This window comes from Sturnus vulgaris, chromosome 2, assembly GCF_052056855.1.
Source record: "Sturnus vulgaris isolate bStuVul1 chromosome 2, bStuVul1.hap1, whole genome shotgun sequence".
Classification (NCBI taxonomy): domain Eukaryota; kingdom Metazoa; phylum Chordata; class Aves; order Passeriformes; family Sturnidae; genus Sturnus; species Sturnus vulgaris.
Window position 1 is genome coordinate 17,187,811 of NC_142244.1, and position 17,535 is coordinate 17,205,345.

At 42.8% G+C, this 17,535-nt stretch overlaps 1 protein-coding gene across 1 annotated transcript; it reads right to left on the bottom strand.

The window, feature by feature from the left end:
- Nucleotides 1-3,563: 3,563 nt before the first annotated feature.
- On the bottom strand, nucleotides 3,564-12,987 carry GPA33 (glycoprotein A33). Its single transcript, XM_014882848.2, has 7 exons — nucleotides 12,851-12,987; nucleotides 9,525-9,676; nucleotides 8,431-8,641; nucleotides 7,708-7,866; nucleotides 5,367-5,480; nucleotides 4,794-4,917; nucleotides 3,564-4,360 (listed from the first exon to the last, which is right to left on the bottom strand). The coding sequence occupies exons 1-7, from the start codon at nucleotides 12,897-12,899 to the stop codon at nucleotides 4,279-4,281; spliced, it is 891 nt and encodes a 296-aa protein (XP_014738334.2). The 5' UTR covers nucleotides 12,900-12,987; the 3' UTR covers nucleotides 3,564-4,278.
- Between the last annotated feature and the right edge of the window lie 4,548 nt (nucleotides 12,988-17,535).

Sequence of the window (17,535 nt, forward strand, 5' to 3'; positions counted from 1 at the left end):
GAATGAAAACCTGTTTTAGGAAACCCTGTCTCAATTTTCTTGTAAAATAGTTGTATTTTTCTTTTCCTGCTAAGTTTTTTTAAAACCTGCATAATTATCATAGAGGGGCTGTGCTATTGGATCTGTTAGTTGAACTAAAAAGTGCTAACCCTTTCTGCTAGCAAGGATCTCTAACTTTGCCCAAAAGTGAAGTGACTCAAGTATATATGTGAAACTGGGTTTATTTCCTGGTTGATAGATAGAAGTAGCTGCAGCTGACTGCAAAGGCTTTAACAACATCATTCCTTTTGGCAGAGTAAATGTACTGTGGTGGAGCAGGAGAAAAACAAGTTGGTTATCTAGTTTCTGCCCTCTTGATGACTTCTGCAGAGTATCATTCCTTACTGTCACCCTAGAGTGGCCAGCCAATAAATTTTATTGCAATGATTTAGTAAAATTAAATTGGCAAACACTTCTATTAATCTAACCCTGTATTATCTCTGTTCTCTCACTTTTCTGTGGTTCTGTCTTAGAGGTTCCCATAAACTTCTCTAACTGCCATCTTCATATAATTCCCTTCAGCCCCTAGTGAGCAGGTGAAGTGCAGCAGAAGTTACAAATTCCCTTATGTTGGGCTGTAATAAATTCAGTAGTAGCTCCAACGCATCCAGAATTAATCTTGGAGATTTGATCATTGTACTGTGAACTTCATCAGGAACACTGCCTCGGTGTCTTTCCTGGAACATTTGATACAAATAAACAGAAAAGGAGTGCAGTTGCTCTAGCAACAAGGATGGTGAGGTAATTAACTCTTGTCTTTCTGACAAGCTGTGAATTGTGAACTGTACTGAATCTTGAAGGGGGCTGCGGCAGCACCAGCTTTTGTGTGTCTGTAATATTGGAAATACTTGCCAAGATCCTGTGAGAGCAGGTCTTGGTGGTTCTGTGGCAAGTGAGGAGGGGTGGAATCCCTGGAGCGAGCTCTGTGGGATAAAGGAGCATTAAGGTTGGCGGTTCTTTAAGGACTCCCAAGTATAAGAGCAATCCAGGAATGCAGGGACATTGATTGGGAAGATTCTTGTCTTCACAGGGATCTTGTGGCTGAATTCTAGTCCTAGTGTAGTGTAAGGGAGAGAGAAGCAGGTGTGGGCTACAAAGAAAGGATCCACGAACACTGGCCAGGGCTGTTGGGGTGTTGTTTGAAAAGCAAATCTGTACTCAGGAAGGGTTCAGGGAGGAGAACAGCAGCAGTGGGAGTTCCAGACCCATGCAGTCCCTCAAGCCAGATGTGCTGCATCCCAGGATGCTGAGGAAGTTCACTGACACCTTTTTGAGGCTGTTCTCTCACCTTTGGAAGGTCACAGAGAGCACAGGGAGTCCGCAGCAATGGGAGGCAAATACTGCACCTATCTGTCAAAAAGGTGATCTAGGAAAGCCTGGGCTGCTCAGTTCCATTGCACTGCTTGGAAAAATTATGGAGCAAGCCCTCTTGGAATGTGGTTTTGGGTACATGAAGGAGAAGTGGGGGACTGGAAAGAGTCAGCATGGATTTGCCCTTGCAAAATGATGCCTGACCAGCCTGTTTGCTTTCTGTGCTAAGTTTTTGAATAAAGAAAGTTGAGCATAACTAAACAGTAGTTTACTGTTTGCTATGTGAGGCATAAAGTAGGAATTTACTTTTCTACCTGGTCATACATTTTCTCCCTCCTTCCTGCCTTTTGGGGGAGGTGGTTATTGAAGTTCGGTATACATACATTAACTCTTTGGAATTAATTAAGTATCACTAGCTTAATTTATCTTCCCTTCAAATTCATTATTACTGGTTTAATTTTGTATAAGGTTGTGGTTATGCTACAGGTTACTCTTGGAGTTATTCCTGCTTCAAAAGACATACAGGCAGGAAATTAATTCAGTCACAGGAAAAACCTGGAATAAGGCATGAGTATGAATATGTGTATTTGTGTATTTCTGGCTGACAGAGTAGAACGAATTTGTTGAGGAAAAACACATAAAGCATTCTGATAAATGCACTACTTCCAAGGTATTTTAAAAACGGTAAAAAATGATAAGCAGCACTGAATTATCTCAGCCATATCTCCATGTGCTATCACTTAGTTTATTTCTCAGTGCAGAGCTGGCCTTAGCATTGCAGAACTTATAGTTCTGCTTTAAATGTCAAGTTGGACTCTCTTGCTTTTCCTCTGCTAGGTCTTATAGAATCTGCTTACAGAGAATTAAATTCATGGGTTTGGGGGTCATTTTATAAACTCCTCTATATTTTGTGGCTGGTTTCTTTGGACAACTTAGGGCAGTTGCTTACTGCTAATCTGTATTTTCCTTCACCCCTAAAATGACCACTGTGCAAGTGCTACTTGAAGACTTCAGCTGACAAACAGCAAAATTAAGCTTCACCTATCCTAAAAGTGAAGAGTACGGGACAGGAAGCAGAGTGTTACAATGGTTTAGTGGCCACAGCCAGTTTCTGACTATATTCTGGTGTTGTTCTGCTGATAACTTTCAAGTCCTTTTGCTGGACTTTCCAGTTAAGATCTTTCAGAATCCACACTATTATCCCTCAGCAGAAGTTCTCTTCAGCCACAGGGTTTTGGTGGAGGAAACAGGTTGTGCTGACTAATGTCTGTAACATTTATAAAAGAAATAGCTTTTGTTTCACAGTATAAATGTGTTACAATGGTAATTAGATAATTCACACTACACTTGCTTGTTACAGCTCTGCTTCTGAGCTCTGCACTTCATTTTTTATCTGCCTTCACTGTCTCTGTGCAATGTTCTTTTTTAGCCATGCATTTTTGCAATGTTTTGTCATGTATCATGAGAAAAGGTCCTCAGAATGTCTTGTGTTTCAGGTTGTCCATTGTCAGAGAGATTTAGATGTGTGTGTTCTTTGTAAAGAACTCCTGTTGTTGATTTTTGCAGCTGTTATTACTACAAATGATTAATTTTAAGTATTATGTAAAACAAAGGCAGCCAGAAAGCAAGCCAGAATTACAGTTCTGGTAGGGTGATTTTCATAGTTTGAAATCTAGAAAATGCTGGTCATGTGTAGGAGGATGGCTGGTTCTTCTCTGAAGTCAAATTTTAGATTTTTATTTCAGTAACAGGGGTAATGGGTATGTGAGAGGCATTGCTGTAATTTTCTGAAACTCCCAAAGTTGAAGATGCAGTAAGGAGTTTTGAAAGGATAAATATTTTACTGCAAACATATCTTGAAAAAAACCAAAAAGAACAAAAAAAGGCAACCAACCCCCAAAAACTGTTAATTAGCTTTAATACCCATTGATGGACAGTCCATTCTCTTCCAAAGATACCAGTGTTAAGAATTCCCTCCACATTTGCACACCTCTTGCACATAAAATGCAATGCTTCTGATTAAATTGTTACAGTTTTGAATAAAAAGGTTTTTTTCCTTCTTCCTTCCCCTCTCCTTTTTCTTTTAAATTAAGGATGTACTTGTCATGTACGTGCTCTCACATTGTTATTTTTTCAGAAGCAGCAGGAGCAATGGACTATTTCTGACTTGCCCATGCAACAATCAGGAGGAAAGAGTAATGTAATGAAAATTAGGAGCTCTGGGAGCTAGAATTCAGCAATTCAGGAGTCTGACAGTAAATAGGCTGGATTGTTTCCAGTTCTTACCAGCTGCCCATCTAAGTTGTTACCTTATCTGTGACATTATTATGTATTGTTGTCCCAAACAGGAGTCTCATTGGTCATTGATGATTTTTTTCCATATCTTTATTCATATGTGCATGTATAATATATACAAAGAACACATTTTTAAAAATGTCTTTTAAAAATCATCTTGCTTCAACCTCCATAAAAAAAAAAAGTTTGTGTTGGGAAATGGTGAAAGCTGTGGCATTTGCATGATTCAATAAACAAAACCACCCTTCCTTGATGAAATGCCGTTGGTGACCTTGAAACCTTTTGTGGATCTGGGGATACATCAGCAGCTCTGTTCTTGTGTTCTCCAAATAAACCTGACTGGTTTCTTTTTTCAGAAAGTTGGAAGTCTGGAAGACTGGTTATTTTTGGATGATTCTGACTGGGTGCAGCAGTGCTCCACGTGCATTTTTCTGAGAGTCTGTCTTAATGCTCGCTGTACATCAAGCTCTTCTTTCCAGGGAAGCAATAATGTTCTCTCCCAGAGCCTGAAGGCAGAGTCTTTGGCTTTCATTTTATAATTCAACTCCTTGCAGTAAGAAAGAGGGATTGATTTCTTTTCAACAGTGATATCTGTGCCTCAGCAGATCCTGGAGATGGCCGTGGCTTGTTCATTCATGCATTCTCTACATTCTCCTCTGTGCTCTCCTGCCTTGTTGGCATCTGCCTGGAGGGGTAACTTCTGTCTTCTTTCTCCCTAAAAAATTGTTCAGGAGTAGAGGTGTTAGTCAAAACCAACCAGAAACCTCTCTGAGATTTTGTGTTAGGATACTTTTAAACTGCTCTAAGCTGATCTAGAACTGTACCCAACTGAAGTCCACAAATCTAGTCTTGCTGGTGATACAAGAGTTGTGGGAGCTATTGTTTTGTTTTTTTTTCATAGCACGTGTGCTAATTCACATCCAAGGTTTGAATAATTTGGTTCTACCCAGAGACACAAAGGTATCTGGGACTCCTGGGCATGTCCCATGAGGAGAGATGGGAGTCACTGGGGTGGACACTGAAAGGAGAAAGCAGTGCATGCTTTCCCATATTTTTTCTCCCCAGCTTTCTGCTCCATCTGTTGGTTCAGGAGGGAAAAGGAGAACCCCTCAGGTGTTCCACTGGCTGCTGCAGGCAGAGGTACTCACGTCATCTCATAGTCAGTGTCCTTGCTTGCCCGGCAGCAGCAGCAGTAGGCAATGATCCCAATCACCACAATGGCAGCAACAACTCCCCCAATGATGCCAGCATACAGAGCTATGTTCATGGATGCTGCGTGGGAAGGGAGGAGTTAGCAGGGGGAATGATGTCAAAGGGCATCAGCACAATCACTGCACTTCAAACCCTTCCACCAGCTCCAGACTGAGTGGAAGCCACATCTGTTTGACTACAGCAACTGGAAATAATTCTGCACTGGGTAGTACAGGAGCAGTTAGCTACTGCCAGGGAGGAGCCCCTGGTTCTGAACAAATGCTCTTCTTTGTCTGTGAAGGTGAGTTTCAGACATCACAAATTCAGCACTGTCTGAATCTATAGGAGCTTTTTTGTCATTTTTGAGCTAACCCAATGAGCTGCTGAGTGCTCTACCAGCATGTAAACCAGTGGAGAGGGTCTCTCTAAAAGGTGTGCAGAAACAGATGTTAACATTCCCCTCCTTTAATGCTTTGAGCTAAGATATTCTCTCTGGTACTTCTCTTTCCCAAGGCAGCCCCATCTCTTACGTGGCACAACGCTCACTGTCATGTTGCAAAATTCCGTTCCCACAACATTTGTTGAAGTGCAGATGTAAAAGCCAGAGGTGTCTGCTGAGATGTTCTTCAGAGTTATTTGTTGCCCTGTTGTGAAACACAAATCAGGCCAAAAAAGTGAAGAATTAAAGCAGAGAAGGAAGTGGCAACAGCAGCTCTCCAGTTCCAGCCCAGGGTGGTTGGAGTGATGAGAGGTTATTAAAGCTGATGGATTGCTTTGTCTTGCTCGGGAGCTGCCGTGCTCATCCCTAGGTTTTAAGAGTGATTTGTGGGAGGATAAACAGAAGTGTGCTGTTTTGATTACAGGGAACATGGTATTTGAACATTCCTTTTAGAAACAAAATTGTAGGTGGAGGTTGGAGAAGTGTCTGTGCTCAGAGAAAGCTTTGTTTTGGGGTTTTTTTTGGCGTTGGATTTTGAGAAATGTCAGATACCCAAATCAGGACCTGGCTCTGAGAACTGGCCATCTTGATGAATTAATTTGTTAAGCAAGAGAAAGCTCTTCAGTCCTGCATTTCTTAGGATTTCAGATATTAATTATTTAGCAGTGGGGGAGAAAGTTTTCTAGTCTGGGAGAAGCCACACAGGCTGTGTAAATAAATGAAGGAGAAGAACTGCAGTGACACAATTGCTGTGATGCTGATGCTTTCTGTCCAACCTCACACAACTCAGAACCACAGGCTGAAGCTTAGCTCTGCCTGGTCAGGCAGGCAGTTTGTTTGTTACATCTCCAGCTGATCTGGGTATGTGTAGCCCATGCTTTTTGCTTGTAGAGGGATCCAGATCCCTAGTCTGAAAGCAAAAGGCTGAATACTTTTTAATGACTTTCCTGTTTCCCTGGGAATCTCACTTTTTTATGTTTAGGATTTGCTGGCACCTAGTGCCAAACAGTAGAAGAGCATGCAAACTGAGAAATGACAGACTATATGCTTGCTTGGTTTTTAATTTTTTGTTTTGTTTTGTTTTGGGTTTTTTTGTTTGTTTGGTTGGGTTTTTTTAGTTTCTACATGCTCCTTGTATTTACTTGTTTCTCTCCTTTTTTTTTTCCTTCTTTTGGGGGGGATGTGTGTGTGTGATGTTTGTAGCTCTCAAAGTCTCAGTCTAGAAGTGGAATTTAAATCTTCTTAATAAATCAAAAGTAATTGAGTAAGTGAAATGGAAAAAAATGTGTGTCAGGTACTGTCAGCTCTGGAGTGTGTCCTGAGGGGGTTCTGCAAACTTTGCAGCAGTGGGAACTTTGCTTTGCTTAGCACAGAAGGAAATTGGCTGTAGTCACAGAAGGGCACACAGCCGGCCTGGGGCACCAGGGGACAGTGGGCACATTGCTTGGCCACCATGAAAGCAGAAATAATGTGGGAATGGGCCAGCAGACACTCCTGTCCCGGGGAAGGACAGAGTGACAGCAGAAGCTGCTGCTGTGACAAGTCCCGCTGTGCTCAGGGCTGTGCGTGATGCGCTGGCACCACTTAGTGGCCAGTGAAATGAATATAAAGTTCCTGCCCCTGGTGATACTTTGTGTATTTTATGCAAGAATCAGCTTGTGAGCGTGGAATATCCTGTGGAGTCTTCATCATCTTTAGTTTAGTTCCCTTAAACCAGGAAGGGCAGGTACAGACACTTAGTCTTCCTGAAGCTGGACAGGCAAGGAAAAAACAAAGCTGTTTAATGAAATAAATCTGAGTCCTCTGTCACTGATACACTTAAAAGAGTATTAAACCCTAATTTCTGTGTAAGTGGTTCTGTCAAGGCCTTGTTGTGGAAATTCAGCTCCTTTTTCCTTCCAGATTCTGACTTAAAATGAAAGCAAATAAAATATTAGGGCCTGTGTGTCAGTCCTAGAGAACCAGAAGCCTTTTTCATGCTCTAACTTTCTCATACCCCCTTCCTCTAGGTGAGGGATCAGCATTGGAAGAAAGCTTCCAGAGCCAGCTTTTGTTTCCTTCAGTTTAGAAAAGGATCTGCTCATTGTCAAGCAAGCTGGGATGTAAAGACAGTTAGAAAACTCAGTGTTGTTCCTCATGCTATGCATTACTCCCAGCAATTGAGAAATAATTATTTCTGTCTGCTTCCAGAGCCATCCAGCTTTCTCACCAGGGGAGAGCTGAAGTTAAAGTCTTTCTGACCATTCTTACTTCAGGTAAGAGTCCTTTTCCCCCTGCTAAGTTACTTGTGTCAAAATGACAACTTTTCAAAATCCTGTTCAGAGAACATCCTAGAATAAGCCTTAAGAGTGTTTTTGTATTTGCATTTTAAAATCTTTCCAGCCCTCATTTGCATAGACCTCAACACCCTGATGTCTTTGGATTCCCCCTACCTTCTGGGTGTGGTAGCACACGGGGCTCATTTTGCACATTGAAGCTTTTCCAGGTGTATGTGGGTGTTGGGGAGCCCTCATGAGAAATGCAGGTTAGGTTGATTGTCTGTCCATATTGTGCTGTCCCCACAATATTGCATTCAGGCTTGGATGGTGCAACTGAAGAAAGAAAAAAGGAGTTGGATTAATCAGAAGCAGTTTCTTGTTTCAGCCCATTTGCATCTGTGGTTTTTATTCTTGCAAGCAAAGGCTGGTCTTGCACCAGCTACCTTCATCTTAAAGGAACTTAAAGTGAAATTGGTTCTAATTTGTTTCTAATTTGTTTCTAATTTGTTTCTAATTTGTTTCTCCCTTTTTGGCACTGGAAAGCCAAGAAAGAATGGCAAGATGCTTTTTGGGCTATGTCTAATAGCGTTAGGTAACCCATCCTTTGATAACTGGAGCATGACAGGACCCGGGGGGATGAGGAAAGCCTTGCAATGATGATTATTAGGAACGTGAGCTGTACAATTCTAAAGGCTGAGGTGTCTGAGGGAGTTGTGTGCTCTACCCATCCCAGCGTCCTTCCATGAGAGTAGGAAAAAACCAAATTAGGCAATTAGGTGGAATTAGGGATGACAACTTTTCTTTGCTGTTAGACAATCTGTTGTTTAAACCCGTGTGGACATTAGAGGAAGGGCAGATGTTCCTGACAGGGGTGTGGCACTGCCTGTGTCACCTCACCGAGGACAAAGAGATCCAGGAGTGCGGACTGTCGGGGCGGGTCTTCGCGGAGGCGGACGCTGCAGGCGTACGTGCCATTGTCCTCCATGGTCACAGCACTGATGGTGATGCTGATGTCCCCACTGTCAACATCGCCACTGAACTGGATGCGATCGTCGTAGCCCTCCCCGTACTGCACCAGCCCATCGAAATACCGCGTCACAGCATCAACCTGGCACAGAGAGAGGGAGGGGACACCATCAGTCTGGGTTTCTGCTGTGAGTCTGCCATGTAACTCCATCAATCAGCCCACTCTTAAAGAACAGCTTGGAAAAGAGGACCTTCAACTACACTAGTTTGAGAAGAAGCCAAGCAAAACATAGAAATTAGAAAGGATCTCTGTTTCCATCAGGAATCCCCTTCTCACAACTTAGCTGAAATCAGAGACAACTGATTTCCTTTGCTGGGGCTTATTCACCTTTCCTCACCATGAGGAGAGGACAGCATGAGACTTGTCTGAGACCCATGTCAGTCAAATTGTCCTTTGGTTACACAAACTCTCCCAGCAAGGATCTCCAGAGAAGAAACCCTCGGCAGATCTTTCAAGGAGATCTCCAAAGCTTGCTTCCTCTCTCACTAATTCCCAAGAAGTCAAGGAGAACTTTAAAAGTTTCTTGACTTTCAAATCCTTCAAATGGATGTAGAAAACCTCAAGAATCTCTCCATGTACTGTTATCATCAACATAAAACTTTCTACATAGTACCAAAGATATGTGTATTAGACATATATGTTCATAGAGATGCATGGTTATAGAAATCATCTGAGTGTTTCACATGTTTCAATAGATGTAAATCCTACAGTACATACAGTGGTGTATCCTCAGTAAACAGTTGTAAGACCAAGAGAGAGGAGGAAGAGGGGTGGAGGCTTGCCTAGATGCAATAGATTTGGGATAAATTGCATCTAGATTCAGCACTTCTGTTTACACAGTTCTGAGCTTAAAAAACATTTTGAAGAAGTCTTTTTCTGTCAACATCCATTCCCACTCACAGCTTCCATCTCCTGCCCCTTCTTGGATACCTTCTCATCTGTTTCTTTATGCAGCTCAGTTTACCTTGCTATTGATTTTCTTCCAGACTACCAGGTCTCCTCTGTCAGGAACTGAATTTGATTTAAAATTACAGCGCAGGGTAACATTTTTTCCTCTTGCCACTTTGATTTCCTTTGCAGGTGCTTCCACAGTGAGGGCATGAACAGACACCAGAACTAGGAAGAGAATAAATGCTGCATTCAGCAAAAATAACAACATCTGGATTCCATGGTAGTGTCTTTGGCTTCCTTACATGCCACAATAACCCCTCATTCCCTGTCAGCCAGGACGTTCCCCACCGAGCAAGAGGTGATGTGTGCTGGGGCTGATTGGCTCTGGGAAGCTGCTGCACAGGATGGCTTAGAGCTAAACTCTGCTTTGTGCTCCTTGCTTCCCTCTTCTTCACCTACTCATATATTGCCATAAAATTTAGAAAGATTCTTTATTTTTTTCCTGAACCCTCCTTCAGCATGACTGACACCCTTTGACAGTTCAGAATGTACAGAGGGAGACAGATAAACAGATACTACAAGTGCATCAGCAGTCTTAAGGATTCAGGCTAAACTGACAAACTGATATTGTCAAATTTCAAGGATCAGGAAAACTGTCAAATAACTTGCCTCGATCCAAATCCATAGAAAAGTGACATTTTGTGCTAGGGAATCAAAACTTTTTCATGTTTTTCATCCCTGAAAACAGAGAAACCTAGAGAAGCAAAGAGTGATTGAAAGAAACAAGGGAAGAAAAGCTTTTAGGTTTTTTTTTCCCTGAGTAAGGTAGTAGTCACCTTTCTCCAAGAACTCCAGCTCCTGCCTCTGAAGCACAGGAATAGCTGAGAGTTGAATTAAACAGAAATCCCTCTGTGCCCTGAGGAAGCATGCAGGGTGCAGGGCAGGTGTTTCTTTTACACTGAATTCCCTCTGACTCGCTCTTAATTCATCATGTCTGAGCACTGCCTGGTGGGCAGGTCTTTGTTATTCTCAGAACTGAGCTGGACATTTATGTTTGCCCTGCCATAGGTGACCTTGATGCCTGTGGGAATTCATGGTTAAAAACACCTGCTTTCTCCTAACAGTTTGTGTGGGTTCTGTGTTTAGGTTTGTTGGTTTGAGGTTTTGGTGTTGTTTCTTTTTTTTTTTTTTTTTATGGCACCATCATTTGTGGAAATAATTTGGGAAAACTGTAAATGGCAAGGAAGAAAGCGCTGCTCAGAGGTTCTCCCGTGGCAAAGAGGAACATGGAGGAGTAAGGAGGAAAGAGGAGGAGGGCTTCCCCCATGAGGGCCATGCTGCATGTGATGGCAAAGGTTTGCTTATGAAAGCTGAGTCACTGTTCCCTGGAGAGGATTCATCTGAAAAGTTGCCACCTAGCAGACTTTGGGTCCTCATTCTGCCATATCTTTGTCCAGGTTAGATCTATAAGGAAGTGTAATGTATAAGGGAGAGAGCAAAGGATTTCTAGATTCCACCTAAAATTGCAAACTGGTTGTGAACACCCACTCTTAGACAGGAAAAGCATGCAGCCCTGTGCACTAAGTCAGTGAGTGAACACCATTGTCAATCTAAGCACTGCCAGATCCTTGACTAGCAGTGAACAAGAGTCCCTTAGAAAATAACAGCACAGGGTTAACATCAAAAGGTTGTGTTGTCACTGCACTAAGAACCTGGGGTGACAATTCAGGTAATGACACAGGGTGCCATGGGACAGTTGGCACAGGGATCTGCTTTTAGCCTAAACTCTCGTTCTTCTGCATGCCCTGCCCCACGACCGAGTTGTTCTGTGGGCTCCCAGAGTTCATTAGTGAGGTGTGTTTTCACCTCTTCCTCTGTGACATGGCAGGGTGGCTTCTGTTCTCTTGGGGATTATTTCATTTACAACTGATGACAGTTGTGAGAAGGAAACTAGGGCAAAGTATTTCTACCATGCTTTTATTGCAGCCACTCCCAGATCTTTCTCTGCTCGAGAGCACCCAGGGCAAGGGCCATGTTTGCATAGCCCCGGGGCTCTTTTTGACTGCTGTTTTCATCTGCCCTCCGGATGAGAGACACCTGTGAAAGCTTTCTCCTTGCTTCTTGTAACTGGATAGAGATGATTTCCTGCATTTAGGTGAAAATGGAGCAAAACCCATTTCCCGATCCTTTTGTCCCTCAGAAACTGGTTCCACTGGGCTGGGGTTCACTGACAGGTCATAAACACAGCCCTGAGACAGAGAAGAAACTGCCCAACCCTAAGATTTCTTTTCCTTCTTCCAGTTGGATGAGTCAAATCCTACAATAAATAAGATCTTTCTTTTCTTCCAGACATGTTTGGGGCAGAGCTGGGGAGCAGCTGAACCCAGCTGCATGTGAGGCACAGCCTGTAGCACACTTATTTATCTGTTGCTGTCACCCTCATGTCCCACTGCTTCTGGTGCTCTTCATTTGTCACCCACATCTCTTTCTGCATCCCAGAAAAAGCTTCCCTTTCTCAGGGAAGCAACGGTTTTATCCTGAGATGTCAGACTCAGGCTGATTTCCTCCTTCTCGCTTCTCACCACCATATTTCACTTCATAGCATGTCTAAACGTTGTGGATTATTCTTCAGAGGTTGGGGTTTTTTTTCTATGGGAAAACAGAATCTATTCAAAATATGGCAGAAGGGAGGGGAAGCAAGTTCTGAAAGAACTCCAAAAAAAGGAGAGAGGACAAATAGTCGACATATTACTAGAGAGACAGCTTATTTCTCTCTAATTTGCCTAGCATGAAAGGTGAGAATAAGGGAAAAGGAGAGTGAATACTAATGGCATTGCACAAGTTACATAATGATCATCAAACCATGGCCCAAGTCACATTTATTGCATATAGAGCCCATCCACTTTTTCTGATTACTTTAAACTTTGTGACTTTCCTTTTTGTGGATCTTATTGTTGAAGTGAGGTTTCCAGGATTTTTAGTAAAAAACCCCAAGCAATTGCCATGTGTGTAGCTTGGTCTGAGGCCTGGAATAAGGTGTAGCAACATTGATATAAGAAGATGACACAGGATAAAAAGCAGTGGAACTGAGACTTCCAGAAAAGGAAGTTCGTTCTTCAGAGGTAAATACTGTATTAACAGAAACTGATAAAACCGTTCATGAAAAATACTTTCCAAGTTGATAAAGAGCAGCATTTTTCCCACTCCTAACAATTTTGAGAGATGCCTGAGTGTCTGGACACTCAGGACAGAGATGGTACACATACTTGTCTGGCCATAAACACAAAGGAACCTTCACTAAACAAAAAAGAGACATACAAAGTGCACTGGAGTCCTTGTACTTTGTAGTGCTGTTTCCTTCCACCCAACCCTTGAGGACATAACCAAACTAGTACTCACTTGCACTGAAAATGAACAGCCCAAGTCCTTTCATTGCCATCCTCCTCATCTCTCCTTTGTTTCACCTCAAGGTGCTCTTCCTTGTAATCTCCAGGAGGCTGGGTAGGTAATTGGCTTTTCCTGAAGGGCTGCTTTGCAGTGGCATCACAGATTCACTTCCTCAGTCTCTTTTAAAGTGCTTCTGTCCTAGCCTGCCCCTCCCCTCCCAGCCAGAATGACAAGCCACATCACCAGTAGGCTTAGACATCACTTGCTGCTCTGTGTAACTTGTGAACTCCTTCCACTGTTGTGAACTTTCTCCCACAATTAAACAGCCTTTCCTTGTTTCTCCCAACATGCAGGTGCATGAAGCAAGGGAAGGGTGCAGTGGGACTGTGCAGTGCAGCTGAAGTCATGCACGTGATGACAGGCAACTAGGAGAGGATAAACCTCATTTTTCTCAAATATTTAGTAAGTTTAAAAGGTATTAAAGTGTTTCACCACGCAGGCAGCAGCCCACACGCAGACTTTGATGACCTGAGGGGTCTAACCCCATTTACTTTATATACTCATACCAATGTGTAGTTTATGGGAGTTGGATGACTCATGGGTTATCTAAATAGAAGTGAGATGCATCTCAGCCAGTTCTTACTCTGTTATGCCCACTGTTCCACTGCCCAGTGTGTGGCTTGCACAGCAGCCACAGGTACCACAGGTACTTCTCCCTGTCTGCTGCAAAAGGCTGGTTGGGTCACCTGGCCCATGGCTTGCAGCACTCTGGTGATGGGTCTGTCAAGGCACGGGCACTGCACAGCCAGCACTGCTCACATGCTCTGGATGGGCACTTGGAAGTCACAAATAACTGCTGCTATAATTGACTGAAGAATAAAAGGGGGACTGATGGCAGCTGAGGCAAACATCTGACATTATGTTTAACTGAGGGCAGTGTGTCTTCTAAACACCTCACTGCCACTAGGCAGCAAGGGTTGTTTCCATGTGGGATTGTCATTTATGCTCTATTTCTAGCCCTTTGAGGGACAGTCACTTTTAGGGTGTGAGTGATCATTTCAGGCATCTTAAATGGGGACATCATGTTCTTAGACATCATTTTGAGATTAAATTAGTCATATAATGCAGTATATTATTGATGAACTTTGTTGTGGATTTGGAAGGAAGCTTCCTCAAAAGTAGTTGTCTACATTGGATACCTGTGTTTAGTGCAGTAGAGCAGAGCTGTATCTTGCTCTGGTGCTGACCTCAGGCTTGTGTGGTAAATCTGCCAAAAGCCACACTGAAGATTCACCTTTTGGTCTATATGGCAATTGTTCAATGGACCTCCGAGATCATGAAACTTAGGAGTGACTGGAAATCCAATCCCTCTGATAGAAAGGACCATCTGTCTATACTTCTGTGCTTAATTCATAACCTCAATTCTCTTCAGACTGTTAGCACAAAGCAAAATAAAGCACATAAAAGTACAGAAACTTTATTCTTCAGGAATCTTCCAAATTAGGACAGCCAGTGGAAAAATATATCCTGTTGTATTTCTGAGAAGCTGCAGGAAATGGCAAGGACCCTGCAAAGAGAAGCGGAGACATTTTCCAAAAACAGCTTGTTAACTAACCTCAGAATGTTAACTGTAAATTACTTAAGATGTAAACAAAGCTGGAGCAAGGTCAGTAGTCTCATTTCTTGTCTTTGGAGGCCACAAGGATGAGTTTCCTCAGAAGGATGAGTTTCTTAAATGTTTACCTCCCTTAAAGATCTTTGTGGTTTGATCCTACATCCTCCAGAAAGAGACATGCAGAGTCTTTACTCCAGCTTCCACTTTTGATTTTTCTCCCATTTAATATTTTAAGTCTGATGAACAGAGGTAGTGACAGAAATGCTATCACTGTACACCATCTGCCCACACTTCCAGTGTTAATTCTCAGTTCTTCACATAACAGCTTCACATAACTAAAGGAAGTTAGTGAAGTGCAGGGACTATAACCAGCTTGGTCAGCTTGCTGTTACCCTCTTCACAGGATCATTGGTACAGCCTCTCTTCCCTCTCTTCTACCTCAAAACCCACTTGACTGATTTCAATTGAATTTGATGGACAGACAGCAATCTTAAAGATGGGAAATTCTTTCAGTCTCATAAAAATCAGTAATCCAAATCAGTTGGGATAAGAGAGAAATCTAAATGGGACCTCTTAAGCATTAATACTTGTGTTCCATTCCAAGAATCTGTGGTTTCACAACATGATGGGTCTCACCTTTCGTGCAGCCAGGCAGACAGGGAAATATGGTAGAGTGAGTAGTCACAGAGGCTGCCTCATCTCATGTTGGTGTGGAAGTGACTGACTGGTGGGGAGATTTTTACCCTGCCTCTATCAGCCACTCTGATGCATCACAAATAAATAAATTGGTACTGAGATGGATTATATTCTGCTGTTTTGGAGACTTGGCAAAAACTGGTTTCCTAGGTATTGTGAACAGCATATGCTTCAGCACCTGATACATAAATCTGACATTAAGATGCTTGTTTTAGATGCTCTATATTTATAGCCTTTGTTAGTTATTAAAGCCTAGATAGGAAAAGGTATTTAGGCACTTTTATCCTATTAACTTTTCCCTGACAGCTCTCTCTCATTGGGGGTCTCAGAAGCAGACTGCTTTAACGTAGGCAATTTTAAGAGATTTTATATTTGTTTCTGGGTTGATTTTCTTTCCCTGTGTTGCATGAGCTGGCAAAGCTCACAAGCATTGGCATCACAGCTAAAAGAGCTGCCATGGGTACCAGCAACACTGCCAAAGCTTTGCATATCAGCTTCTTCGTTCCTCACCTGTGGGCAATGCAAACCCTTGAAGTGTTATTTTTGCTGATGGCTGCAGCTCTGGGGAATCTTTTTGCTGATATATAGGATTTTTAGAGCATATTATTATGTTATTTAAATAAAACTGCCATTGAATGAAAAGCTTTAATACGAAACCAGGGTGACTTCATTGTGTTGCCAAAAATACACACTCTGATAAGGCCTGCCTGTGAAAGCCAATGAGGAATATGCATAGGTAGCAGCGTGCTAACACTATAAATTTTTGTAATTCCTGCCAGTAAAGAGAGGAAGGAACACCAAGATCCCACCTTTCCCTCCTAAGAGGACAGGACCTGCTCGTGTTCAGTTCAGGTTCATTTATGAATGAATACATTAATCACCAATGACAGATGCCCAGCCACTTTAGAGATCTTTTTGCTATGGTTGCACATGCAAACAGTCATTAGCAAAGATTTCTGTCATCCTTGCCTCTGCTCTGTATGGTCACCTTGATCCCAAAATCCAGCAACCTGTGGCCAGCAGTGAGGAGGAGCTGCTAGGCTGCCTGCTCTGAGTGTTTTCCACAAGTCTGTAACCTACAGGGTCCTCTCACCATCTCTGGTGGAAGTGGACATGGCAGAGCCTTCACCATCCTTTGCTGCACTTGTATCCTAAAGATTCACAAATGGGATTTTCAGAAGCAGCTCAGTGACTTAAAAGCATGTTTTTACTGGATGCCAATGGTATATGTGCTTCCATAACATTTAGGTCATTTGAAAGCTCTGTTCTCCAATATAAGGCAGTCTGTAAGCAAATGTTTTTAGATCACTTCTTGCCACAATTAGCAGTAATTAACAAGAACACATGGTCACTGCATTGCAGAAGCAGCTAGAAATTGTATTGCCCAGAGGAAGCATCTGCAGGATCAACACCATTCATCCTCTTTTTGTGCACGGAACAGTCAGGATCTTTTCAAGCCTGTAATTTGCCATCCCTTCCTCCCCTTGCTGTGACACCCAAGATTCAACACACCACCTTCTCTTTTCCCTGCTGGATCACCCCTGTACCTGCATTAACACAAGTCTGGGCTGTGACCACACCAATACTTGAGTGGCTGTGTCACAGCTCGTCCTTGCCATGATCTGGCATCCCTACAGACACAGCTCCTATCACCCTGTGGGGATGCAGCACTCCAGCAAGAAGGATGAGAGTGTGCAGGACCTGCCCAGCAGGATACAGCAAAGGTATCTGTGGTGTGAGGTAGGTGAGTTTCCTTTTCCTCTTTCTTTCTAGTTTGCTTGTTTGTTTGCAAAGGGAATCAACAGAGATCTTTTTGCATGACTCACAACTGGAGCCCCCAGTACAGATAAACAGCATTCTGGTTCTGTCCTGGGCCAGCCTGGCCCATGAGCTTTCCTGGGGGGTCAAAAGATGGGAACTAGAAACTTCCTTTTTAAAAAGACATTGGAGAAGACACAGTGTGACTCAGTCCTAGCTCTTCCAAGGACAAAAATCAGCTGATCTTACAATCATAGAACCACAGAATCATTTGGGTCTGAAGGGACCTTTAAAGATCACCCAGTTGAACCTCCCTGCCACAAACAGGAACATTTTTCACCAGACCAGGTTTCTCAAAACCCTACCCAACCTGGCCTTGGACACTTGAGTGATGGGCCATCCACAACTTCTCTGGGCAACCTGTGCCAGGGCCTCCCCATCCTCTTAAAGAATTTATTCCTTTTATTTAATCTAAATCTACCTTCTTAGTTTAAATTCATTGTCCTTTGTTCCATCACTACAGGCCCTGGTAAAATGTCTCTCTCCTTCTTTCTTATAAAGTCCCCTTTAGGTACAGAAAGGCTGCAACAAGGTCTCTCTAGAACCTTCTCCTGGATGGACAGACCTG

Excerpts from the sequence above, each read along its gene's own strand:
- GPA33 (XM_014882848.2), bottom strand. The coding sequence starts at position 12,899 with ATGAGGAGGATGGCAATGAAAGGACTTGGGCTGTTCATTTTCAGTGCA. Across the intron at positions 7,867-8,430 it reads CCTGGATCTCTTTGTCCTCG|TTGCACCATCCAAGCCTGAA; the intron begins GTGAGGTGACAC and ends TTCTTTCTTCAG. Across the intron at positions 4,918-5,366 it reads GACAGTGAGCGTTGTGCCAC|CATCCATGAACATAGCTCTG; the intron begins GTAAGAGATGGG and ends CTTCCCACGCAG.